This window comes from Esox lucius, chromosome 12 (genome assembly GCF_011004845.1).
Source record: "Esox lucius isolate fEsoLuc1 chromosome 12, fEsoLuc1.pri, whole genome shotgun sequence".
Lineage (NCBI taxonomy): Eukaryota > Metazoa > Chordata > Actinopteri > Esociformes > Esocidae > Esox > Esox lucius.
In genome coordinates, this window is record NC_047580.1 from 31,544,774 (window position 1) to 31,571,768 (window position 26,995).

Sequence of the window (26,995 nt, forward strand, 5' to 3'; positions counted from 1 at the left end):
AACCAGAAAAAATTTGACTCATTGAGACCTTTTGCCGGTCCCCGTGAGGCAAAAGTCAATTTCCGGCTCAGAGTTTAGGTTTAGGGTCAAACTTACAATTTATTTTATAGTGAGAATTGGGGTTTCTTTAAGGTCCAGGCATTGTTGGTTAAGTTTAGGGTTAGATTAAGGTTAGGCATTTCATCTAGGTAAAGTTTAGGCATAAATGTTACTTCATTGAGGTTAAGGTTAGGGTTAGGTTTAGGGTTAGATTAGGGCAAGGGAGCATCCAATTTCTATTTTCTGGTCCCCATGAGGGTTGCTGTACAAACTTTGTGTGTGAGTGTGTCTGTATGTGAATGAGTGGGAAAAAAGCTTCAACTGAACACACGGATCAAATAGCAGCTGACAATGAAGCATTACCTTCACAAGGATCCAATTAACTGCTGCTTTGTCCTCAGGCTTCCTCCAGTGGCCTTTCAGTAAGACCTGCCAGTGCACCTTCCAATCACCATAACCACCATAAGAGAAGGATTTTTTTTTTTTTTAACTCACCCACCTTTAAAATAATCAACCGTGTAGTCAAACATGAGCATCCCCAGAATTATCAAATCACGCACACACACATGCACACATAAATATTCAGTTATGTTGTTGTTGTTTCATATTTGTGTGGCTGTTCTTGTCTGTAAAAAGCTTAATTGCAGCTAATCAGTAGAGGCTAGCTGCCTCTTCCGCGACTCCTGCAGGGTCCGGTGTCTGCTGCCGCGATGAAGAAACGGATCAGAAGAAGCAACACGATTGATCTACTACAGGCTGGTATACAAAGCTGTTGCTTGTAATTTTGGATGCTTATTAGTTTAACCATGCCTATCAGTTTTAATAAAACAAGCTAATAAATATGTTTGTCAACATATGTAGAGCCAGCTAGCTAGTGTAGCCTTTATAGCAAGAGTTAACGTTGCTTCGCAGCAAAATTTATTGCAATGCCCATTTATACATGTATTTTAAATGAGCAGTGCAGCGTTTCAAAACATTTAGTGTTGACTTAACTTTTGAAGCTAGCTTCAAAAGTTAATATTTGATATTATTATTTCCGCATGGTGGTACCGGAGCATGGAAAATGCAGCTAATAGTGACAGCCTTGTAGCTATGCCTTAGTAGAATGTTAAGTTTATGTTACAGCCTTGTTGGCTTGTAGGTTAGCCAATGATCCTAGCTAGTTACTACGGGCTCAGATTTCTATTTGGCTTGCTAATAGCTTGATCATGTAATTCTGGGCGATGGTTAGAGGCCAGGTACAAAATAACTAAATGCCCACAGGTGCAATGTCATTTTGTCAATGGGCTTTTGTTGATCGACAGGTTCAGAGAGTTGATGGTCTCCTGGCAGTCCAGGACTTCTCACTTCAGGCTTCTTATGGCTTCTTTCTCCACCATCAGCTGCTGAGTCTGACCATTGACCTCTGCTACTTAATTTTCCTCCTGAAACTCTACTTTAACCTGGTTGATCAAATCCCTTGGAATATTGTTAACAGCATGCGCTGGGACGGTTTGCAGCCGAGTGTGAAGCGGTCGGGATGAGAATCAGTACCTCCAAATCCGAGGCCATGGTCCTCAGTCGGAAAAGGGTGGCTTGCCCACTTCAGGTTGGTGAAGAGTGCCTGCCTCAAGTGGAGGAGTTTAAGTATCTAGGGGTCTCGTTCACAAGTGAGGGAAGGATGGAACGGGAGATTGACAGACGGATCGGTGCAGCTTCTGCAGTAATGCGGTCGATGTATCTGTCTGTCGTGGTGAAGAAAGAGCTGAGCCGTAAGGCAGAGCTCTCGATTTACCGGTCAATCTACGTTCCTACTCTCACCTATGGTCATGAGCTTTGGGTCATGACCGAAAGGACAAAATCCCGGATACAGGCGGCCGAAATGAGCTTTCTCCGCAGGGTGGCTGGGCGATCCCTTAGAGATAGGGTGAGAAGCTCGGTCACCCGGGAGGAGCTCGGAGTAGAGCCGCTGCTCCTCCACATCGAGAGGGGTCAGCTGAGGTGGCTTGGGCATCTGTTTCGGATGCCTCCGGAACGCCTTCCTGGGAAGGTGTTCCGGTCCCGTCCCACCAGGAGGAGACCCCGGGGAAGACCTAGGACACGCTGGAGGGACTATGTCTCCCGGCTGGCCTGGGAACGCCTCTGTGTCCCCCCGGAAGAGCTGGAGGAAGTGTCTGGGGAGAGGGAAGTCTGGGCATCTCTGCTTAGACTGCTGCCCCCGCGACCCGGCCCCGGATGAAGCGGAAGAAGATGAATGAATGAATGTATTGTTAACACTAGAGGGCAGTATACGATTGCCTGAGATTGGAATCAGGCTCTCCTGAGTTTCACTATTGATTGTCCCATGAATAAGCAAACAAAATGCTTACTCTGCTTTTCTTTTAGCAAATAATAATTATTAGAAACAAATATATACATTTATCAATTTATTCATAAAAATTAAGAATACTGAAACAGACAACAAAAGCCATAATGAAATACAATATATTTAACAGATTGTTAACTGGATTGCTTTATGACTATGTGAAGGGGAACATGGCATTTGAGAATTGCTCACAGTGGTGTATGTAATCCTTTAAAGTGGTATTTCATGGGGCAATATGGATTGTACAGCTAGCAGCACTTTCATACCAGTGGTGGCTGCTGGTTTTTCAAAGAGGGGAAGCTCATTTTCGGCCTACATTATAACCCTCTGATGGTCTTCATTTGTAGTGACACTCGGGGTCTTTGGGGTATTTTGGACCCCAGACAATAAAATTTAATTTTGTAACAGAAGAATATGTATATATATGTATATATATATATATATTTATTTTTATTTTACAAATATAATTTTACTGTTTATTAATGGCTTCGCTAATATCAGGTTGACAATATTAGCACTGTCTGCCATCGTGCGCAGTTTCACCCGCGTATAACGCTAGCCTACTACTGTATATGAATGAATGAACTATCTAAAAAAAAAAAAAAATTACTTTGTAAAACTGAAACGAGGATTGTGGTGTAACCTATAATTGTGTGAAATATATGATGCAAATCGGCTAGCAATTTATTTTTTACAAATATAATTTTACTCAGTTTATTAATGTTTGTAGCCCTGTCATAGTTAGACAGATCTTCAAACCCCACCTTTGACCAAACAACACATCCGTGAGATGATTTCATCCAGAGGCATGGCCAGCAGTACATTTTATTTGTCACAGCACTTCCAGTCAGCCATCTAACTTTGTCATACCAGCTGAAAAGACCTGTTATTTTTCTCTATCTGCACTAAATCAGTCATAGGTGTTGATCTGCCCTGCTGTTTAATTCAAATTTTTTCCCCATAAGGAAGACTTCCAAATGGCTTCGCTAAAATCAGGTCGACAATATTAGCACTGTCTGCCATCGTGCGCAGTTTCATATGAATTAATGAATGAACTATCTAAAAAAATATATATATTAAACTTTGTAAAACTGAAACAAGGATTGTGGTGTAGCCTATAATTGTGTGAAATGTATGATGCAAATTGGCTAGCAATTTCGCCAAACAAATATCAAGAAATATTGCCTTTGTCTGCCTTGTTGATGCCAGAGGTCAGAGGAGAATGGGCTGACTGATTCAAGCTGATAGAAGAGCAACTTTGACTGAAATAACCACTCGTTACAACCGAGGTATGAAGCCACAACACGCACAACCTTGAGGCGGATGGGCTACAACAGCAGAAGACCCCACCGGGTACCACTCATCTCCACTACAAATAGGAAAAAGAGGCTACAATTTGCACAAGCTCACCAAAATTGGACAGTTGAAGACTGGAAGAATGTTGCCTGGTCTGATGAGTCTCAATTTCTGTTGAGACATTCAGATGGTAGAGTCAGAATTTGGCGTAAACAGAATGAGAACATGGATCCATCATGCCTTGTTACCACTATGCAGGCTGGTGGTGGTGGTGTAATGGTGGGGAGATGTTTTCTTGGCACACTTTAGGCCCCTTAGTGCCAATTGGGCATTGTTTAAATGCCACGGCCTACCTGAGCATTGTTTCTGACCATGTCCATCCCTTTATGACCACCATGTACCCATCCTCTGATGGCTACTTCCAGCAAGATAATGCACCATGTCACAAAGCTCAAATAATTTCAAATTGGTTTCTTGAACATGACAATGTGTTCACTGTACTGAAATGGCCCCCACAGTCACCAGATCTCAACCCAATAGAGCATCCTTGGGATGTGGTGGAACGGGAGCTTCGTGCCCTGGATGTGCATCCCACAAATCTCCATCAACTGCAAGATGCTATCCTATCAATATGGGCCAACATTTCTAAAGAATGCTTTCAGCACCTTGTTGAATCAATGCCACGTAGAATTAAGGCAGTTCTGAAGGCGAAAGGGGGTCAAACACAGTATTAGTATGGTGTTCCTAATAATCCTTTAGGTGAGTGTATATATATACACACACACACACACATATATATAAGTATATATATACATATATATATATATATATATATTTAAAAAGAAACTTTTAATTGTGTTCCTACATATTTCATCAACACTGTTACTTTAATGGAAACCCCACAAATAGCTGTCATCAGTGCTATTGATATAATCATTCATATATTGGACTTCTATAAATACATTTTTTAACTTCTTTAAATACGTATACAAAGTTTGATAACAAGGTTTACATCGTGTACAACATTGTGTTAATAAATCTCTAATAAAGATTGTATCACAAATGAGAACTGTGTCATTTTTGAAGTTGGGTGAAACGTCACCGTTTTAATTTGGGGAGTTTGGGGACTTTCCACCAGGGCTAAGAATATTTAGTGAAAAACTGAAAGAGAAACAATGGCATCGAGCAGATAGTGTTGTGTGAAAGCTATGTTATGTAATGTTATGTATCGGAAAAATATGCTTTTCTTTGTACGGATTTACTGTTTATTGTATTTGACAACAGGATTTACAGCTTCCTCTAAAAAAAAGAGGGAAGAAACGTCTTTGCCGTCTAGCAGGTAGGCAAACTTTGTTGTGTAAACATTAGCTATAACGTCACGTGTAGGATAGTATAATGGGCCTTTACTAATGAAAGTCTACGAGGGACGTATTTAAATTGAAAATGCTTATGTCATTTGCTTTTTGTTTTTGTATTTTTTGTGAAAATTCACATTCAAAACTTACATTACATTGTTTTTAAAAAGAAATGTCAGTGTGTTTAAATTGGCCCAGTTTTCTAAAAGTGTGTTTTCATTTTGGCATTAGGAGGTGTTCTGTGTAAATTGATGTCCTAGGTTAATGCTGGAGGAAAAAAGAGAAAGAGGTGCCAAGTCTGCCCAAAGACGACAGCAAGACTAGCACCACATGCAAAAAATGCAGATGCACAAAACATGTGTTGGCATCCTGCCACTCGTGTGCTTCATAGATACACACATACAGAGAGACACGCAATTTTCTTTCTTTCTTTTTCAGGTTTCCTGTTGAAAACATTGTTAAAAATTAAAATGTAATTTCAAAATAATGCTTATGACTCATTTAATGTGATTTGAATTGAAATGGTAAATTTGACCCGGAACAATTTTTTTGTTTGAGTTACTTTTGTTTGAGTTACTTTTGTATGACAGAAGATACGTCAAAAATCTTTAAGACAAAATAAAGTCTAAATGAAAAGGGAATAAATAATTGGGTTGAATGTCTAGTTTTTGACAATGTAATAAACTGTTTGAAAATTATTTTTTTATGAAAAACAAGTGAACTATCATACCATGATCTGTAAATACATTAAATATTGATTACATTGATGATGTAGAATGTGTATTTTAACTACTTTTGTGAGGTTAAACGTGAACCGGGTAAATTTTACTGTTCTCACATATTTAAACCTTTTCCTTTGACCTCCAATAGCTGAATAAATTAAAGGCTTTATGAAGATTGAAAACAAGAGGGATGAGTCCCGTTTCTTAGTTCAAATCATCCCAAGAATCCAGGGTTGAGTGCCTTCTCCAAATGAAATGCTGAGTATTAAAACAAACAATGAGGCAGTTTCCAGGTTTGATGTGGATCGTAAGTAAAGTTTGTGTTGCAAACAAATCCTGCAGCCCGGGGTCATGGCTACAATACATGTAAACAGGTGTGCTCATAAGTTTGCACACCCTGGCAGAAATTGTGACATTTTGGCAATGATTTAGAAAATATATTCACTGAGAATGTCGTGGTGGTGGTGGAGAGGAGGAACCAGGCGCTGGCAGAAAAAAAAACGACTCAATGAATGGAAGGCGGGGCCACCAGGACAGGAGAGGGCGGCGGAGAGGCAGGAACAGGAGAGGGCGCCACAGGCTGAGGTGGCGGCTCTCGGGCAGCAGGGGGCGCTCAGTGCCTTGGAGCTGGCACCGGGCGTAGAGCAGACCACAGAGCAGCAAGTGTGGTGCGCCAGATGGCCAGACAACTGCCCGTCCAGGCCACATGGCGTTGTGGAGGCGTCCTGAAAGGGCTTGTGCCATGACCGAACACACTAGTTCTGTCTCTACATGTTACATGTCGCTGGTGCGTGTTTCGTTTTGCTGCTAAGCCCCTTTGCTTTCATTCAGTTGTGTTTTTGTATTCAGTGTTTGTTTCAATTAAAAGATTACATTCAAATGAAATTCTGCCTTTGCCTGGTTCCTCCTCCCCACCACCACCATGACAGAGAAGGCTAGATGCTGTGCCTTGTGGAGCAGAAAAGACCTGCGTAACAAGGTCATGGAACTTTATAAAGATGGAGAAGGATATTAAAAGATATCCAAAGCCTTGCAAATGCCAGTCAGTACCGTTCAATCACTTACTAAGAAGTGGAAAATGTGGGGATCTCTTGATAACCAAGTCAAGGTCATGTAGACCAAGAAAGATTTCAGCCAAAACTGCCAGAAGAATTGTTTGGGATACAAAGAAAAACCCACAGGTAACCTCAGGAGAAAGACAGGCTGCTCTGGAAAAAGACGGTGTGGTTGTTTCAAGGAGCACAATACGACGATACTTGAACAAAAATGAGCTGCATGGTTGAGTTGCCAGAAAGAAGCCTTTACTGTGCCAATGACACAAAAAAGCCCGGGTTGCAATATGCACGACAGCACCTTAACACGCATCACAGCTTCAGGCACACTGTAATTTGGAGTGACGAGACCATAATAGAGCTTTATGGTCACAACCATAAGTGCTATGTTTGGAGAGGGGTCAACAAGGCCTATAAGGAACAGACATCCATCCCCACTGTGAAGCATGATGGTGCCTCACTGATGTTTTGGGGGTGTGAGCTCAGTTGAATGTGAATCCCATTCTGTTATGACCTACAGTTGTGAATCCCATTCTGTTATGACCTACTGTTGTGAATCCCATAAGAAATTAAAGACATGTTTTGCCTGCTCGTTCATGCTTTCTTTACAAATGATACATATATTACCAATTCTCCAAGGGTATGCAAACTTTTGAGCACAACTGTATATATATAATCACCACTGTAAAGCCATATTTCGATGATGGTGGTGGAGAGTTGCCATTTTTATCCAAAATCAATGCCAACTGGGCCTGCATTTTTATAAATCCCACAGAGCATGATAGGATCTTAATTTCCATAATTTTATCATGCAGTAAACCTGTATGGAAGCACCTGCATTCGTTATGTTCCTCCACTCATTTATTCAGGTTTTATCTTTACTTTGTCACCCATCTGTATGTTTTCATTTTCAGTTGTGGCTTGAAGTACTGCATATTGTAGACTGCCCTGTTACATGTGGTCCAGCTGAATACAGTATAGGTACTGAATGTTGTCCTAGGTGTTCACCAGGTTAGGACCATCCATTTATATTTAATTAATTAATTATGAAGACAATGTCTGTTAATACCAATCCATCTACACTATAACATATTAACTTCCTGTCCCACAGGAAACCGTGTGAATAAACACTGTACAGAGTTTACAAGTACTTCCTGTGCCCCCTGTATTGACTCCACCTACCTTGATGAACCCAATGGTCTTACAGCATGTACACCATGTACACACTGTGACCCAGTCTTTGGTTTGATAGTAAAACATCCATGCAGACCTTCATCAGACACTGTCTGTGAGCCACTGGAGGGGTTCTACTGTACAGACCCAACTAAGGATGGTTGTAAAGCAGCCCAGAGACACAGCAGCTGTGAACCTGGTCAATACATCAGACAGAAAGGTAGGCCTGTTTTCGTGCTAATCTTCCATTTACAACTATGCATGATTAACGTGAAGTTAAAGCTGAATCAGCATTTGGTAAAACAGAACCTCTATTATCCCCAACGTTACTGTCATTGTTTTTTTTTATTGACAATAGAGGAGAGGAGACTGGATTAGGAAATACATGCAATATTATATTCTATTGCCTGTTCATCAAAGGGAGGATGAACATTTGATGACATTTGATGGGGGGGGCAGTGTCACTAAGTCCATATTACAGCTTAACGTACACAACTCCACTTAGGTTGTAGCGTTTCACACTTATACATGTATATGTACAGTATCTCACAAAAGTGACAACATGTGAAGAAAGGACATTTTACTACAATGTAGTGTGTGTACAGCTTGTATAACAGTGTAAATTTGCTGTCCCCTCAAAATAACACAACACACAGCCATTCATGTCTAAACCGCTGGCAACAAAAGTGAGTACACCCCTAAGTGAAAATGTCCAAATTGGGCTCAAAGTGTCAATGTTTTGTGTGGCCACCATTATTTTCCTGCACTGCCTTAACTCTCTTGGGCATGGAGTTCACCAGTGCTTCACAGGTTGCCACTGGAGTCCTCTTCCACTCCTCCATGACGACATCACAGAGGTGGTGGATGTTAGAGACCTTGCGTTCCTCCACCTTCCGTTTGAGGATGCCCCACAGATGCTCAATGGGGTTTAGGTCTGGAGACATGCTTGGCCAGTCCATCACCTTTACCCTCAGCTTCTTTAACAAGGCAGTGGTCGTCTTGGAGGTGTGTTTGGGGTCGTTATCATGTTGGAATACTGCCCTGCGGCCCAGTCTCCAAAGGGAGGGGATCATGCTCTGCTTCAGTATGTCACAGTACATGTTGGCATTTATGGTTCCCTCAATGAACTGTAGCTCCCCAGGGCCGACAGCACTCATGCAGCCCCAGACCATGACACTCCCACCACCATGCTTGACTGTAGGCAAGACACACTTGTCTTTGTACTCCTCACCGGGTTGCCTCCACCTACGCTTGACACCATCTGAACCAAATAAATTTATCTTGGTCTCATCAGACCACAGGACATGGTTCCAGTAATCCATGTCCTTAGTCTGCTTGTCTTTAGCAAACTGTTTGCGGGCTTTCTTGTGCATCATCTTTAGAAGAAGCTTCCTTCTGGGACGACAGCAATGCAGGCCAATTTGATGCAGTGTGCGGCGTATAGTCTGAGCACTGACAGGCTGACCCCCCCACCCCTTCAACCTCTGCAGCAATGCTGGCAGCACTCATAGGTCTATTTCCCAAAGACAACCTCTGGATATGACGCTGAGCATGTGCACTCAACTTCTTTGGTCGACCATGGCGGGGCCTGTTCTGAGTAGAACCTGTCCAGTTAAACTGCTGTATGGTCTTAGCCACCGTACAGCAGCTCAGTTTCAGAGTCTTGGCAATCTTCTTATAGCCTAGGCCATCTTAATGTAGAGCAACAATTATTTTTTTCAGATCCTCAGAGAGTTCTTTGCCATGAGGTGCCATGTTAAACATCCAGTGACCAGTATGAGGGAGTGTGAGAGCGAAAACACCAAATTTAACACACCTGCTCCGCACTCACACCTGAGACCTTATAACACTAACAAGTCACATGACACCGGGGAGGGGAAATGGCTACTTGGGCCCAATTTGGACATTTTCACTTAGGGGTGTACTCACTTTTGTTGCCAGCGGTTTATACATTAAAGGCTGTGTGTTGAGTTATTTTGAGGGGACAGCAAATTTACACTTTTATACAAGCTGTACACTCACTACTTTACATTGTAGCAAAGGGTCATTTCCTCAGTGTTGTCACATGAAAAGATATAATCAAATATTTACAAAAATATGAGGGGTGTACTCACTTCTGTAAGATACTGTATGTATGAACTTATATGAGCTTTAATTAGAATGCAGTGGCACAATAATATGGCAAACATAACGTCAGAGCTCAGACTCTACTTCATACTGCTGCCTTAGTCAAAACAGCCTGTACATTTTTAGGATCCTAAAGGGATATTTTTACTAGGGTGTAGAGATGGACTACGTATTTTCAAACGTTTATGTTTATATTATTTATGTCTTACAAGAAAGTCCAACCAGGCATATTATAAAGCTAATGTAATTTACAGTGTCGTCGATCACATGTCTCTTTTCCACTGCATGGTACCGGCTCAACTCTCCTCGCCTTGCCGCAATTCGACTCGACTTTGGGAGCTTTTCCACCGCCATGTACCAGCTCGATTGGGTTCTACTCGCCCCGCCTTTTCTGCTTTTCCTATAGGGCAAAAGTTAGGATAGTACCTGGAACCAGATACTTTTTTTAGTACCTGCTCCATAGAGGTTCCAAGCGAGCTGAGGCTATACCAAAAGGTGAAAACGTGAAAACACGGAAGACTTCTGATTGGACAAGAGTGACTTGTCACTCACTGCGACACGGGACATCTCGCATAAACCAGCGTAAACCCAGCGTGCAGCAAAGCAAAACAAGCTATTCTGCTGTTAGCTGTCCAGTGTTAGAGAATGGTTTTATGAGACGAGAACGGCACGTCTTTGTGGGTGTATCCCAGGAGTCCTTCCGTTGAAATGGGTTAATTTCAGTGCCAGTGTATTGGACCAGACTCGAAATTTAAGCGATTGTATTTTCCCAAAACTCCTCTCGGTTTGGACCTATGTACTGGCATTTAAATCAACTCGTTATCCGTATCAGAACTGCCGTGAGAGACCCGCAAAGACGCACTGGTTTGGTAGCTTATTCACTTGGTCAGAAGGACTTCCCGCTCTGGGGTTTTCCAGGGGCTAACTGACGTACATTGGTCAAAGTAGTATCCACTCTCCAATATCAACCATCCATCACACAACCGTAGAGATGGTCTTATTCTAAAGAGGAGACCTAAAAGAGTGTTCCATGATTTCACTGGTGATCAGGATGTTCCAACAAATATAGATGTACATATTCGAGGTTTGCTCTATAGTCATGCCTTCTAAGCTGTTAGACACTAGCTCATCACCAAGATTAAAAACAAGATATTTTTAATGTCAAGTCAAGCAGATGCAACCTTTTAATCGGGATTCGTGGGTTATGTTGGTTGTTTTCAATGTGTTGGAGTTGGGTGGTTAAAGGTATACACTTAAATCTAACAGAACATTGCACAGTTACGCCATCTTTTATACTGCAGGGCGATAATCCAATTCTTATACTACACTGTTTTTCAAATAGGGTCTGTGACCATGTCATCCAGATTTAGTTTACTTTTGATTTTCTACTTCATGTTCAAAGCTTGTAGATCATTCAATAGATGTTCCTGTTCACTGCAGGGTTTACGTTCTCCGGAATCAGGTGTGGGTGTACGATATCTCCATTGTTGTAGCCGTGTGTGTGACGTTGGAAGTGGCGTCACGGCTGTATTCCTGTGATGTCACTGTGGCTGGGTAGAGGGTACCATCTGCAGTGGGAAACTAACCCGAGGTGAGCCGCGTGGAGCCGATACATAGCTCCCCTGGTAGAATCGAGGCAAGGCGAGTAGAGTTCAGCCCGTTGAGCAGGTACCACGCAGGGGAAAAGTGCCAGTAAATGAGCAGGTACAAGATGACATGGCATCATTGCTTTGGTTCTGAACAAATAGAGTTACTGTCTAATGAACACACTTGAACGGACTAGTGTGTTCGTTTAAGTGTGTTCACTGATGTGAACCAAAAATGCTGTTTATTTGGTGTAAACGTCTGAGACTGTGAGTTCGTATTTTATGACATAGCTAGTTATGTTGGTAAAAGACAAGCTTTCAGATGATGCTCTCCTGACCCAGATAGTGATTTATAAAGGGATGTTTTGGGGGTTCTGTAATAGTGTAGATGTAGGGTTGTGTCCCAAACAGAAGTGTCCCAAACTAGAAGTGTGTTTGCCCTGTTTATGATGCAATGATCTTTCCATTATAAACGTTCATTAACTACACTGCACACTGTGGTGAGGTGAATAATGACTTTGACACAACGGTTTCCACTAATTTAAAGGTTCATTTGTTTTACTCTGTATTGTTGCAGGAACTATATCTACAGACACTGGGTGTTGACACAATTTGGAAACACTGGGCAGATAGACTACATTTATATTTCTTGTATGTTTGTGCAGGAAGTCCATCTACAGATACTGTGTGTGTTGACTGTACTGGTGACACCTATTCAGATGGATCATTTACATCCTGTCAACCACACACACAGTAAGTGCAAAATATACATACAATTCTACAATAATAAACCCACAGAAATGTAAACCTGTAAGTTACCATACCATACCATCTTCTTCCGCTTATCCGGGGCCGGGTCGCGGGGGCAGCAGTCTAAGCAGGGATGCCCAGACTTCCCTGCTACTCTGAGCTCCTCCCGGGTGACCGAGCTTCTCACCCTATCTCTAAGGGATCGCCCAGCCACCCTGCGGAGAAAGCTCATTTCGGCCGCCTGTATCCGGGATCTTGTCCTTTCGGTCATGACCCAAAGCTCATGACCATAGGTGAGAGTAGGAACGTAGATTGACCGGTAAATCGAGAGCTTCGCCTTGCGGCTCAGCTCTTTCTTCACCACGACAGACCGATACATCAACCGCATTACTGCAGAAGCTGCACCGATCCGTCTGTCAATCTCCCGTTCCTTCCTTCCCTCACTCGTGAACAGGACCCCTAGATACTTAAACTCCTCCACTTGAGGCAGGCACTCTCCACCAACCTGAAGTGGCTTGCCCTAAACCTGTAAGTTGGTTGACCATATTGTCCATTACCACTGTTTATTTTCTCTTATTATAGATGTGACCAACTGAAGCTTCAGCAAATTAAACCTGGAACTCATCAGTCTGATTCTGAATGTGGACAAGAAACCTCATCTCTTATAGCTGTCATTGTATGTGTTGTTGTGACACTAGCTTTGATAGCAGCAGTTGGGATTGGAGTATATTTTAAAAAAAAAAGAAGGTATTGTATTGTTTTTTTACAGATGAACACATGAATTATCAATTTCTTAGTTTTTGGACATTGAGGACAACTGTCTTTTTATTTATACTCTCTGATTATTTGTGTCTTAATACATCTTTAATTATGTTTTATTGAGTTTAGGTTTCCACAGCAGGCATCAGACACAGAGGGACAATAAGAGAACAAGGAACAGGTAAATTAACCTATCAGGTTATAGTTCTCTCTTTAGAAGGTCTTAAATATGTATTCATTACTGTAATGGTTCTTGCGTTAACTGAACCATCTCTCTACTATTCTGCTTACTTTATGGAAACCTCTAGTAAATTCCTCAGAATAATGAGGTTCAAGTACCGTGCACAGACCTTCCGAGGGGCATGTACTGAATCTGAAAAAGTGGGTGGTTCATTGGCTTGAGACATATTCATGCCAGATTTCTGTCCACTACACCGTAAATGGGACTAAATCTTTTGCAACAATTGGACGCTACACATTGGTTTTGTAGTGTACAGTATAAATCAACCAGGCCTGTTTTCAGATGCTTAACTTGATGTATTGGAGCTTCTAGAAGTAGACAACATAAAGGGACAGACTACACAAATTAAATGTAAAGTAGAGCAATGGGAATAATGAAAGATAAGCAGTGAGTATATGCTTTGAATTGATTTACGGTTGATGAACACTTAAAATGTCAATGGGCTTTTGTTGGTCTGCAGGTTCAGAGAGTTGATGGTCTCCTGGTAGCTCTGGACTTCACTTTTCTGGCTTCTTAAGGCTTCTTACTCCACCATCAGCTGCTGAGTCTGACCCTTGACCTCTGCTACTTGATTTCTTTCTGGGGACACTTCCTCCTGCAACCGCATGACAACCTGTATGATCAAATCATGCAGCCACACAAGCACAGACACATGACATGCATTCTCTGATGTTCTGTGTGATTGAGGAGCAGATGTATTATTTTTTTCTATTCCACCTTTTGCACATGTGACCAATACAAGTATTAATGGAACTCTTGCTCATACTTTAGTGGATACCTTAGTGAATGCTCATTCTCGTAAATTAGTGAAACCTTTGATATTTTTATATTTCGGAAACCTCATTGGTGCTATCCCTGCATTTCAGTTGTAGACACTACCTTACAACTCCAACTGGCTTGACTGCAGTCAGAATTGTCATTAGGGCTCCACCAGTTTTTACTGTGTTCTACTTCATTTTGTTTTAATTCTGTTTCATTGTTTCATACATGTATTTTTACTCTTAGACACACTGATAGGTATAAGGAGACAGATCTTATACTCAATCCTGAGCCTAACAGGAAGCCAGTGGAGTTTATAGAGGATGGGTGTGATGTGCTCAGCTTTACGCACCCTCATCAGGACCCTGGCAGCGCAATTCTGGATGTACTGCAGTCTCTGAAGGCTCCTGCCAGGGATCCCCATGAGGAGTGCGTTGCAGTAGTCAAGTCTGGAGGAGACAAGGGCATGGACCAACTTCTCTGCATCAGAAAGAGAGAGAAAGGGGCGAAGTTTGGAGATGTTCCGGAGGTGAAAGAATGCACTCTTACAGATAAATTGGATGTGGGTGTTAAATGATAGGTGGGGGTCGAATCGAACCCCCAAGTTTGTTATAGAGGATGTAAGAGGAATATCATGGCCAGAAAATGAGTAAACGGTCAGGGGGGAGGATCGAAGTGTGTGTGGGGTCCCAATGAGGATACTTTCAGTTTTGGAGCTGTTTAACTGAAGGAAGTTATCAGTCATCCATGCCCTCGTCTCCTCCAGGCAAGCAATTAGAGTGTGAAATGATGATGCAGAGGGTGTGGGGTCCAACATGACATAGAGCTGAGTATCATCAGCATAGCAGTGGAAGGCAACTCCATGCTTGCTGATGATGTGGCCCAGGGGGAGCATATAGATGGAGAAAAGGGAAGGGCCGAGGACCGAACCCTGAGGCACTCCACATGTAACTGTGTGGGGCCTCGACCTGGCTCCACCCAGGATCACATACGCAACTCTATCTGTCAGGTAGGACTGAAACCACTGAAGTGCTGTGTGTGAAATACCGATAAAGTGTTGCAGACGGTGGAGAAGGATGGCGTGGTCAACGGTGTTGAAGGCAGCTGAGAGGTCCAAGAGCAAAAGGAGGGATGGAAAACCCTAGCCAGCAGCCACAAGCAGATCATTTGTGACCCTGACCAGAGCTGTCTCTGTACTATGGGCGGTGAGGAAGCCAGACTGGAATTTTTTATAAAGACTATGTGAGCGAAGGTGATTTGAATATCGACGACTTTTTCAATGACTTTTGAAAGAAATGGAAGGTTAGAGATGGGCTGGTAATTTGATAGAATATCAGGATCGAGAGAGGGTTTCTTAAGCCGAGGGTTGATAAGGGCAATTTTCAGAGAGATAGGAAGATGGCCAGTTTGCAGGGAAGAGTTTATGGTGGTGGTGATGAGAGGGCTTAAGAAGGTCGTATTTGATTTGATAAGGGAAGTGGGAAATGGATCCAATGAGCACATTGAGGGTCTCATGCTGTGTATGAGAGTCTCAACCTGTCTGTGTGTGGAGAGAATGAAATGAGAGAATGTTGGTGCTGAGGTTATGGGGATGGATGGAATGACATTGCCAGGTATTAAGTTAGAGCGGATGGTAGTCATTTTTGTGGTGAATGAATCAAGGAATTTATTACACTGGTCGTCAGTATTGTTATTTTGCCTCGGGTTTGGTGGACTGAGAAGATAATTTATTGTTTTAAAAAGCTGTTTTGAATTTCCTGGATTATTGTTGATGATGTTGGAATAGCATTGTGACCGTGCCTGACTGAGTCATTTGGAATATGCTCTTTGGTGCTCTCTATAAGCAATTTTATGGACAGTCAGCCCAGAGACCACATAGCGCCTCTCAAGGACCCTCCCAGCCGCCTTCTGTCTATGCAACGCACCAGTGTACCACGGAGCAGAACGTGTAAATGTTACAGTCCGTGTCTTGAGGGGCGCATGGGCATCAAGTATCTCTTGCAGTCCAATATTGTAATGGTTGACAAGCGCGTCAGGAGCAGAGTGATGGGCAAATATGGCCAGGTTTTGTAAGTCATAAGACAGGTGTTCAGGGTTAATTTCTTTTGTTTTGCAAAAGCAGATTTTGTGTTTAGGCTTATTAAGTGAAGTCTGGACTGAAAAATCGAATTATATGGCATTGTGATCAGATATGCCTAAATCATGTACATGAACATTGTTTACAGAAATATGTTATAATGAGGTCTAATGTATGCCCTTTTGTATGGGTAGGTACTGTCACGAGTTGTCTGAGATTGAGTGTATCAAGAAGTTGTAGTAGTTCAGTAGTATATAGACTTGTGGGAGAATTAACATGGATATTAAAGTCTCCAAGAATGTCCACATTGTTTGATGTGGTACACACTGACAGAAGTAGTTCAGTTAATTCTGAAATAAAACATGGGTGTGGTTTATGTGGCCGGTATATGAGAATGGTTGTAAGGGGAATGGGTTTTTCACATGTAAAAGCCAAGCATTCAAATTATGACAGCTTTGGCAAGGTCACTGAGGACAGGTGCAAATCAGAGCGATATATAGCCACCAAACCCCCTCCACGCCCATTACCCCTAGCTTTTTCCAGGTATGAATAGCCAGGGGGGCACGCTTCATTTAGTGCAGAATACACTTCCGATTTATGCCAGGTCTCAGTGAGGCACATAATGTCAAGCTTCTGATCGAATATATAGTTGTGGATAAAGGATGCCTTATTGTTAAGTGATTGACAATTTAACAGTTCAATTCTAAACATTAAAGATGGGGTCCACTTTACCAGAGAGCGCAGAACAGTAGAGTCCACTTCGCGTTTCCCAGGGCACGCAGTACATGGCTCCTCCAGCAGGGGGCCCGGGTGTGGTTGGTTGCAGTTTTTTAGACCAGGGGTGATCTGATGATGTCGTTGGTGTGCGCCGGTGCTAGCAGCTGTCCACACATAGACATAATAAATTAACAATTAATTCAAATACTAAAAGTATACTTAATTATAAATTATGTGGTACCAATATAATATATTGAAATTAAAATAAACATTAAGTAACATTTTAGTGTATTTAAAACAACTTAAACACAATTTAAGCTGGGTCAATTTAATACCATTTAATATATTTAAGTATGTTTATACTTAAGTGTAATAGGAATATAATAATTAAGTACATTTCAAATATATATTTTTTTCGATTGGGCGAAGTAGGCTAAAAAAACAGACAACAGGACATTTGATTGGAATTTAGCTTAATTCCTAACAATCAATAGTTTTCCTAAATTGACTGGTTTTGATATTATGTGTATGTTCATTCCTCACAAGGCAGGTAGAGGACTACATATGATCACTACCCAAACATTGGTCATTGTTACTTGTTTTGTTTGTGAAGTTGTTTCATCGTCATAATTACAACAACTATCCTGATATGTTTAATAGTCATAATTCCACCAACAATCCTGATATGTTTAATAGTCATAATTCCACCAACTATCCTGATATGTTTAATAGTCATAATTAAGACAGCTATCCTGATATGTTTAATAGTCATAATTACAACAACTCCTGATATGTTTAATAGTCATAATTACAACAACTATCCTGATATGTTTAATAGTCATAATTACAACAACAATCCTGATATGTTTAATAGTCATAATTACAACAACTATCCTGATATGTTTAATAGTCATAATTACGACAGCTATCCTGATATGTTTAATAGTCATAATTACAACAACTCCTGATATGTTTAATAGTCATAATTACAACAACTCCTGATATGTTTAATAGTCATAATTACAACAACGATCCTGATATTTTTAATAGTCATAATTACAACAACTATCCTGATATGTATAATAGTCATAATTACGACAGCTATCCTGATATGTTTAATAGTCATAATTACAACAACTATCCTGATATGTTTAATAGTCATAATTACAACAACTCCTGATATGTTTAATAGTCATAATTACAACAACGATCCTGATATTTTTAATAGTCATAATTACAACAACTATCCTGATATGTATAATAGTGCCATATTCCTGCCATATTAAAGGTAGAAACTGTCACTAGTACATCAATTGGAGTTGAGTGTTGTGTTAGGTTCAGGATATGTTGAGTCGATGAGCCTGACACACCCTACCCACACCTCCTGTGAAAGTTGAAGGAGTAGAGTAGTATGTGCAACTGAAATGCAGAAATAGCAGCAATGAGGTTCCCGAGGTAGACGTGTATGTAACAACTGAAAATGCAAGAACAGTGGCAATTTGAGATGTGCAATGAAGGCAAGTTTAAGTCGGCTTGTGCGAGTATCATTTTGAGTGACAGGATCAGATCTTAAGACAAAAAATAAATATAAAAAACAATGTCTTATTATATTTCTATATTTCTTTCTTTTTAGTTTACATTTTCTCAGGGCCCTGGACCTTCTGGGACCGTAGACGGCTGCCTACCTTGCCTAATGGTTGTGACCACCACTGCCACAGACATACATATGTTTCCTTTAATCTCACTAAAACCTCATCTGCATATTTGTGTGCCTTAAAAGTACATGATTTAGTTTGCCGAGAATAACCCTCAGTTGTAGCTGCTTTAGACTGTTTAATTGATCTATGCTTCTTATATCTTCAGGAATGTGAGTTTACACTTACACAAATGAGCAAAATCATGTAGAGTGAACTGTTTCTCTTCGTCCAATATACCTTACTTTACTTGCCGTTCCTATAAATTATCCAAATGAACCTTAACAAGCTTTTCTCTCACAGCCATGAACCCATAAAGTTTATCTTTCAGTGCCTTTGCTGCCCTCTTCTGGGCCTTTACCTGCATCTGCCTTCTTTCTCAAAGTAGTTCTCAAATGTTTGAACTTCTCGAACCAGAAAAGCCTTTTAAGTCGGCCTGCGAAGTGATTAATTGTGTAGTCCTCACTGGATTCAAACCAGGGTCTCCCACACGAAAAGCTGTGTCTTTAACCACTACGGCACAGTTATGCACTTGCCTGGTGTCTGTATAGCGTCTCGACATTAGATAATTTTGTCACGCATTAACATCAGTCAGTCAGATAGCATGTGAACAGGATGAAATGAATAAATTGGGTGGCTACACTGTAGCTAAGGATTAAAATGTTTAGTTATTTTTTGTATTATTTGTCTACTCATATTTTAATTGGGTATTTTTGTTAGATGCCCGAAAGCAACTTTTGCAATAAGTTAATCTTTTGATATGATAATTTATCTCTGCTCACATTGACCATTGCCTCAAACTGCATACTGCAATCAGGGGCTTCTCAAAAAAGCACTTAAACAACGAATGACACTCTGGTAAAGTTTTATTGATGGCATGACTTCAGTGGTTTGTTCAAAGTATCAGCTTGCTTTTAACCACTCTGAAATATTCCTACTGTATCTTCATTTAAAAAGTCTTCCACTGTACCTTTATCATTTCTGCTTGGTCAACACTTTAACAAGGTTAATAAAGCAAGAAATCCCTAGGCCATCTCTTCCTTAACTTTGGTGTGGTGTGGCTGTTGTCCTTAAATTGAGCTAAGTTTAACCAAAATATAGTCAAACTTAAATCTAAGGGAGGCAATGAGTGAATAATAGAAACACTTTGTTATTCTTCTGATTGGTTAAATTTGACAATATAGACTCTTCTTACTAGACTTTTTCACCCTCTAATTGTGCTTTTGTAACACTTGTCGTGGTGTAGTGTTGGTTAGGAACCAGGCGCAGGCAGTAATCTCGTTTGTGGGTTTAATACTCAACAAACAAACCAAACACGAACGGAAAACAATACTAATGACTGAATGAAATAAAAGTGCGCAACATGCGTCTTAGCAATAAACATTCAAACAGTACATTAAACAACACTCACCGATTAACTAACAAACAGCAACAATGACAGCGACAGCAACAATGATCCACAATGTGGGGAGCAGAGGGGAAACATATATACACATACAAACGAGCTAGATTGGGACCTGGTGTGGAAGATGGGAAACATGTGACAGTCCGGGATGTGTTCGTGAGAATATGGGAACTTGTGGAAATATGGCACGGTGGCGCTGCTGCTCACCGCACCATGACAGTACCCCCCCCCAAAGGCCCGGCCACCGGACGGGCCAAGACGAACCCCAGCCCAAGGGAGGGGGGGCGGGGCAGCACAGTACCCCCATCGGCACAAACCCGCCGAGGGGGCGGAACAGCCGCGACTAACCAGGGTGGCGGAGCCGTCGGGACAGGCCGGGGAGGCAGAACCGGCTGAAGAACAGGAGCCGGCGGAGGGTCAGGGGCCGGGAGAGCCGACGGAGGGTCGGTAGCCGGCGGAGGGTCAGAGGCCGGAAGAGCCGACGGAGGGTCGGTAGCCGGCGGAGGGTCAGAGGCCGGGAGAGCCGACGGAGGGTCGGTAGCCGGCGGAGGGTCAGAGGCCGGGAGAGCCGACGGAGGGTCGGTAGCCGGAAGAGCCGACGGAGGGTCGGTAGCCGGAAGAGCCGACGGAGGGTCGGTAGCCGGGAGAGCCGACGGAGGGTCGGTAGCCGGGAGAGCCGACGGAGGGTCGGTAGCCGGGAGAGCCGAAGGAGGGTCGGTAGCCGGGAGAGCCGAAGGAGGGTCGGTAGCCGGGAGAGCCGAAGGAGGGTCGGTAGCCGGGAGAGCCGAAGGAGGGTCGGTAGCCGGGAGAGCCGAAGGAGGGTCGGTAGCCGGGAGAGCCGAAGGAGGGTCGGTAGCCGGGAGAGCCGAAGGAGGGTCGGTAGCCGGGAGAGCCGAAGGAGGGTCGGTAGCCGGGAGAGCCGAAGGAGGGTCGGTAGCCGGGAGAGCCGAAGGAGGGTCGGTAGCCGGGAGAGCCGAAGGAGGGTCGGTAGCCGGGAGAGCCGAAGGAGGGTCGGTAGCCGGGAGAGCCGAAGGAGGGTCGGTAGCCGGGAGAGCCGAAGGAGGGTCGGTAGCCGGGAGAGCCGAAGGAGGGTCGGTAGCCGGGAGAGCCGAAGGAGGGTCGGTAGCCGGGAGAGCCGAAGGAGGGTCGGTAGCCGGGAGAGCCGAAGGAGGGTCGGTAGCCGGAAGAGCCGAAGGAGGGTCGGTAGCCGGAAGAGCCGAAGGAGGGTCGGTAGCCGGAAGAGCCGAAGGAGGGTCGGTAGCCGGAAGAGCCGAAGGAGGGTCGGTAGCCGGAAGAGCCGAAGGAGGCGCCGGGGCGGCCGGGACAGGAGAGGGCGGTGGCAGCCAAACCCCGGCAGCCTCAGGCGGTGCAGGCCACTCCTCCTCGGCCTCAGGCGGTGCAGGCCACTCCTCCTCGGCCTCAGGCGGTGCAGGCCACTCCTCCTCGGCCTCAGGCGGTGCAGGCCACTCCTCCTCGGCCTCAGGCGGTGCAGGCCACTCCTCCTCGGCCTCAGGCGGTGCAGGCTGCTGCCACTGGCAGGAAGGAGGCGCTGGCTGCTGCTCCAATGCAGCAGGGGGCGCTGACTGCCGCTGCTGGCAGGTAGGAGGCACTGGCTGCTGCTCCAAAGCAGCAGGGGACGCTGACTGCCGCTGCTGGCAGGTAGGAGGCGCTGGCTGCTGCTCCAATGCAGCAGGGGGCGCTGACTGCCGCTGCTGGCAGGTAGGAGGCGCTGGCTGCTGCTCCAAAGCAGCAGTGGGCAATCGGCGCCGTGGCGCAGGGACAGGGGCGGCGGAAGGCCGCGGAGCAGGAAGCGGTGTGCGCCTAATTGCCAGCCTACAGCCTGGCCAGCCTGCACGGGGTCGAGGAGGCACCGGACATAGAGGGGGCGCCGTCGGGACTTCCCCCGGGCACCCACTCAGCCCCCCCCTAAAATTTTCCTGGGGGGACCTCGGACCAAGCGTTGGGCACCTCGCCCTCTTCTTCCTCCGGCCTCGCCTGCGTCCTGTCCTTCCTGCCTCCTGCATGTCCTGCAGGAGACCCTTCACCAGCTCCCCTTGCTCTTTGGTGAGGGGCTTGACCACTCCATACTGGTCCATGCCCCACAGCGGCACCCCGAACCCGTCTTGGGGCAACCCCCAGCACTGCGCCCCAAGGGGATCCTCCTCCACTCTCTCATAGACCGCTTCGTCATCATCTGAGGAGAGGGAGTCAGACCCCCAATCGCCCCTCCAGGTATATACCCTCTCTGGAGGGACTGCCTGCTGGTTCCAGGTTTGGTGGATCATTCTGTAACACTTGTCGTGGTGTAGTGTTGGTTAGGAACCAGGCGCAGGCAGTAATCTCGTTTGTGAGTTTAATACTCAACAAACAAACCAAACACGAACGGAAAACAATACTAATGACTGAATGAAATAAAAGTGCGCAACATGCGTCTTAGCAATAAACATTCAAACAGTACATTAAACAACACTCACCGATTAACTAACAAACAGCAACAATGATCCACAATGTGGGGAGCAGAGGGGAAACATATATACACATACAAACGAGCTAGATTGGGACCTGGTGTGGAAGATGGGAAACATGTGACAGTCCGGGATGTGTTCGTGAGAATATGGGAACTTGTGGAAATATGGCATGGTGGCGCTGCTGCTCACCGCACCATGACAGCTTTAAATTAGATGTGGAGTTTTCTCCAATTGTATAGTGCTAAAAAAAAGTGCTGAAACTTTGACTTCTATGGTAAATATTGCTTCCTAAATAGAAATCTGGAAAAGATGGGCAGTTGTATTAAATAATTACTTTTCTTAATGTGTTTGTGCAGGAAAGATATCCCCAGACACTGTGTGTGTTGACTGTCCTGGCGACACTTATTCAGATGGATCATTTACATCCTGTCAACCACACACGCAGTAAGTATGACTGTGTGTGTTTTCAATATTAAATTCAATAATACATGCACAAAGAAATGTAAAGTAGAGAGTTGATCAAACTGATTAATACATATGGTTTTATTTTCTCCAAACATAGATGTGACATTTTGAATCGTCATTTGGTTAGACATGGAACTAATTCTTCCGACTCTGAATGTGGACCAGAAACAATCTTTCATAATTATAGTTGTAGGAGTTTTTCTGATGGTAGCTCTAAAAATTGTGATTTCAACATTTGTAATCAAAAGGAAAAAATCTTTATCCTGTAAGAGGATTTTGTGGAATTGGGGAGTTACAGGAGTTATTTTTTTTGCCTAAAGACTATCCTGCACTTTTAGTAAATGATACAAACACCACTGTCTCCGCATTGTAATATTTGATAATGACTGTTTTGTCTCAGTGCTAATTCATGTATTTTTTAAGTGACACCAGGGCCTGGAAATACATGCACAGATATCCAAACGACCACAGAGGAATGTCAATACCCCCCACTCAGAACTTTACATCATATTAAATGTGTTGTGGAGGTGGATGACATTTTTCACATTATCAAAATACCACTTTCTTCCCCAGGATGCCCAAGTCCCAAGTATGATGAATGAAAGTTGAGCCACAACACACATGTTTGGAGGTCACTGCACCTGGTTTTAAGATGCTAACGCAGAATACAACAGCATCATATATGGCATTATAAACCAGGTGGTTTGAGTCCTGAATGCTGCTTGGCTGATTACTGTGGTTTATGAGAACATGTTGTATACTAGGGCTGTCACGATATCTGATTTTCACTACATGATTATCATGGCCAAAATAATTCACAGTAACTATATTATCGCTGTATTTATAGAAAATCTGAAGAAAGAAATGCTATCAGTGAAATTAATCTAAGTCAAATACAGAACAACTAGAAACCCATCCCCCACCCTGCATTTGGCAAGGCAGATCACACCTCCATTTTTCTCTTTCCAATCTACAGACAACGACAAACAAGAAGAACTGGTTTTTCAGGCAGTTCAGCGCTGGAGTGAGGAATCCATTATTACTCTCCAGGGCTGCTTCGAGACCACAGACTGGTTCTGAATTGCAGCTCATGGAGACTGATGAATACACAGACTCTGTCTCAGCATATATCTCCAAGTGCATCACTGACGTCGTCCCGAGGGTCAATGTCAGGACTTTCCCCAACCAAAAGCCCTGGGTTAATGGTAATGTTTGTGATATGCTCAGAGGATGGTTCTCTGCCTATAGCTCTGGGGACCTGGATGCTTTGAGGAGATCCAGATATGACCTCTGGAAGGCTATCAGAAATGAACAAAGAGACTACAGAATTAAATTGGAGTCATACTACCACAGCTCTGTCCCCAGACACATGTGGTGTGGACTACAAAGGGAGAAATAACAGTGATGCTCGTCCTGCCACCTCACTCCCTGACAAGCTCAATACCTTCAATGCACAGTTTGAGGCCATCAACACAATTCCTTCGGTGAGGATCACTGAGAACCAAGACCACTGCACTCTGTCCCTAACCACGTATACATACGTGAGGATGAGCATTGGAGCTCCTCAGGGCTACATACTCAGTCCCCTCCTGTACTCCCTGTTCAAGCATGACACATAGCCCCAACGTCATCCTTAAGTTTGCGGAAAACACCACCATCCTGGGTCTCATCGTCAACAACAATGAGACCGAATACAGAGAGGAGGTAAGTGACTTGGTTACATGATGCCAGGACAACAACCTCTCTCTCTCAACGTCTGACTAAGGAGATCATGAATCTGGGTCAGGCCACATTGTAAAGCAGTGGTAATGGCGTCCTCTGTAGACATGTTTGATCGGTAGCCCAAGTGGTGGGGATCCAGTGTTGGGGGGAGGCAGGACTTAAGGTGGTCCAGGATCAGTCTTTCAAATCACTTCATTATCATGGGGGTGAGTGCAACAGGTCAGAAGTTGTTCAGGCTTGACACAGTCGACTGCTTCAGCACTGGCACAACGATTACGATCTTGAAGCACGTTGGAAAAACCGCCTGGGCCAATGACAGGTTGAAAATATCAGTAAATACCTCGGCCAGCTGCCCAGCACATGTTCTGAGCCCGTCTGGTGACGCCACTGGTATTACCGGAGTCCTCTGCTGTACGATCAACCCCGAAGACGTCGCGCCCCTCTAGCCCTATTGTGTTGTTGGGTATGCCTTTGTTTACCCACATTTCTGTGAAAATGATGACACTGTAATCTATAATCAATTTCTGTGAGATGATTCATAGTCATATTTCGTCCATTTTGTTTGCCAGTGACCCCATTGTAGCTAGGATAAGGCTAGGTAGTGAAAGCAGTGGAGGCTCTGATGTATGTTGGATTTTCTGCAAAGGGACAGGCCATAGTGACAGAATGTAATCTGATTGTTGGAGGAGCTCTGTGTTTATTCACTTTCACTAGATAAGTTTCACTTTACCTAGTAGGTAGCAGATTTGGTTCAGAGCTTTGGCTGCTATTGTTTCTGATCATGCTACACTTCCTGCATTCTTGCTGGAACTGAAAACCCGAAGTTCTGGTTCAACAGAGCTCGTTATGTGACAAACCCACTTTTCTGTAATCCTACTTTCCCATCGTCCTTCATTGTGGGTTACACTGACAGGAACCATTGAAAATAAAGGCACGGTTGTAGAGAAGGTGAGTGAATTTCATCAGACCTATCCAGTTCAGTGTGATTTTCTATGCCATTCATTCAAAAATGTTGTAACAACTGCAGATGTAAAAAGGGCTTATAAATGTGATTGATAATTAAACTTTTCATGGATCTCTATGCAGTATAGTAGTTAGCACCACCTTGCACCACCTATCCCAGGGTGACACATTTATACAGTGGGGAGAACAAGTATTTGATAAACTGTTGATTTTGCAGGTTTTCCTACTTACAAAGCATGTAGAAGTCTGTAATTTTTATCATAGGTACTCTTCAACTATGAGTCGGAATTCTTACTGATTGGTAGGTGATCAAATACTTATGTCATGCAATAAAATAGTAATCAATTACTTAAAAATCTTACAATGTGATTTTCTGGATTTTTGTTTTAGATTACATCACTCTCAGTTGAAGAGTACCTATGATATAAATTACAGACTTCTACATGCTTTGTAAGTAGGAAAACCTGCAAAATCAGCAGTGTATCAAATACTTGTCCTCCCCACTGTATAAATGTGTCAGCCTGGGATAGGTGGTGCAAGGTGGTGCTAATTATTACACTGCATAGAGGTCCATGAAAAGTTTAATTAAAGATCAATCACGTTTATAAGCCCTTTTTACATCTGCAGTTGTTACAAATGTTTTTATACAGATACCCAGTCCAAAACCCCAAAACTTTCAGCAATATGATGCTGAAGCCCAGTAGCTAGAAAAACTCTTTAGAAAGACAGGAACCCAGGAAGGGACTTAGAGATCTGAATTTGAATGAATCTTGTTAATTTTACTGTTCTTACATATTGTATTTTAAAACTTTTTCTTTGACTTCCAGTAGCTGTATTAATGAAAGTTTACATGACGATTGAAAACAGGAGGGATGAGTCAAGTTTCTCAGTTCAAACCATCCCAAGAATCCAGGTTGCCTTTTCCAAGTGACATGCTGAACATTGAAAGATACAATGAGGCAGTTTCCAGGCCTGATATGGATTGTAAGTAAAGTTTGTGTTGTAAACAAATCTTGCAGTCAGGCCTTTACAGTGGTGAAAAATACAATGATGTGCCAAAACATTATGATCACTCACATGTGAAGCGAATAATGTTGATCATCAAGGGCGCATGTCAAGATCTGGTTAGATTAGGTGGTAACTGAACAATCAGTTCTCGCAGTCAACATGTTGGATGCAGGGGAAATGGGCATAAAGACATGAGTAATTTTGATAAGGGCCAAATTGAGTGACTTTGACAAATTGTTATGGACACATTTTTATGGCCAGATGACTGGGTCA

General features: G+C 43.3%; 2 protein-coding genes across 8 annotated transcripts in view; both read left to right on the top strand.

Annotated features, from left to right (window-relative positions):
- The first annotated feature begins 4,505 nt into the window (after window positions 1-4,505).
- On the top strand, window positions 4,506-24,683 carry LOC105023886 (tumor necrosis factor receptor superfamily member 14-like). 5 transcript variants are annotated; one of them, XM_034295687.1, is made up of 10 exons: window positions 4,506-5,018; window positions 5,266-6,063; window positions 7,723-7,819; window positions 7,920-8,201; window positions 12,360-12,447; window positions 13,027-13,185; window positions 13,332-13,384; window positions 22,921-23,008; window positions 23,603-23,660; window positions 24,006-24,683. In XM_034295687.1, the coding sequence occupies exons 2-9, from the start codon at window positions 6,034-6,036 to the stop codon at window positions 23,622-23,624; spliced, it is 819 nt and encodes a 272-aa protein (XP_034151578.1). In that variant the 5' UTR covers window positions 4,506-5,018; window positions 5,266-6,033; the 3' UTR covers window positions 23,625-23,660; window positions 24,006-24,683. The 5 variants fall into 5 exon arrangements, with proteins under 5 accessions (XP_034151578.1, XP_034151582.1, XP_034151581.1 ...); XM_034295688.1 differs by lacking the exons at window positions 23,603-23,660; window positions 24,006-24,683 and having other exon boundaries at window positions 4,509-5,018; window positions 13,027-13,191; window positions 13,333-13,384; window positions 22,921-23,005; XM_034295689.1 differs by lacking the exons at window positions 22,921-23,008; window positions 23,603-23,660; window positions 24,006-24,683 and adding an exon at window positions 13,905-14,452 and having other exon boundaries at window positions 4,509-5,018; window positions 13,027-13,191; window positions 13,333-13,384.
- Window positions 24,684-24,686: 3 nt separating this feature from the next.
- Window positions 24,687-26,995, top strand: part of LOC105023794 (tumor necrosis factor receptor superfamily member 14-like) — a 45,158-nt gene continuing 42,849 nt past the window's right edge. The window contains exons 1-2 of one of the 3 annotated variants that reach the window (XM_034295696.1): window positions 24,687-25,699; window positions 26,542-26,698. In XM_034295696.1, the coding sequence (XP_034151587.1) occupies window positions 26,669-26,698 (30 nt within the window). In that variant the 5' untranslated portion in view covers window positions 24,687-25,699; window positions 26,542-26,668. The remainder of the gene's footprint in view (window positions 25,700-26,541; window positions 26,699-26,995) is intronic. The other 2 variants (XM_010893250.4, XM_010893252.4) reach the window with 2 other exon arrangements.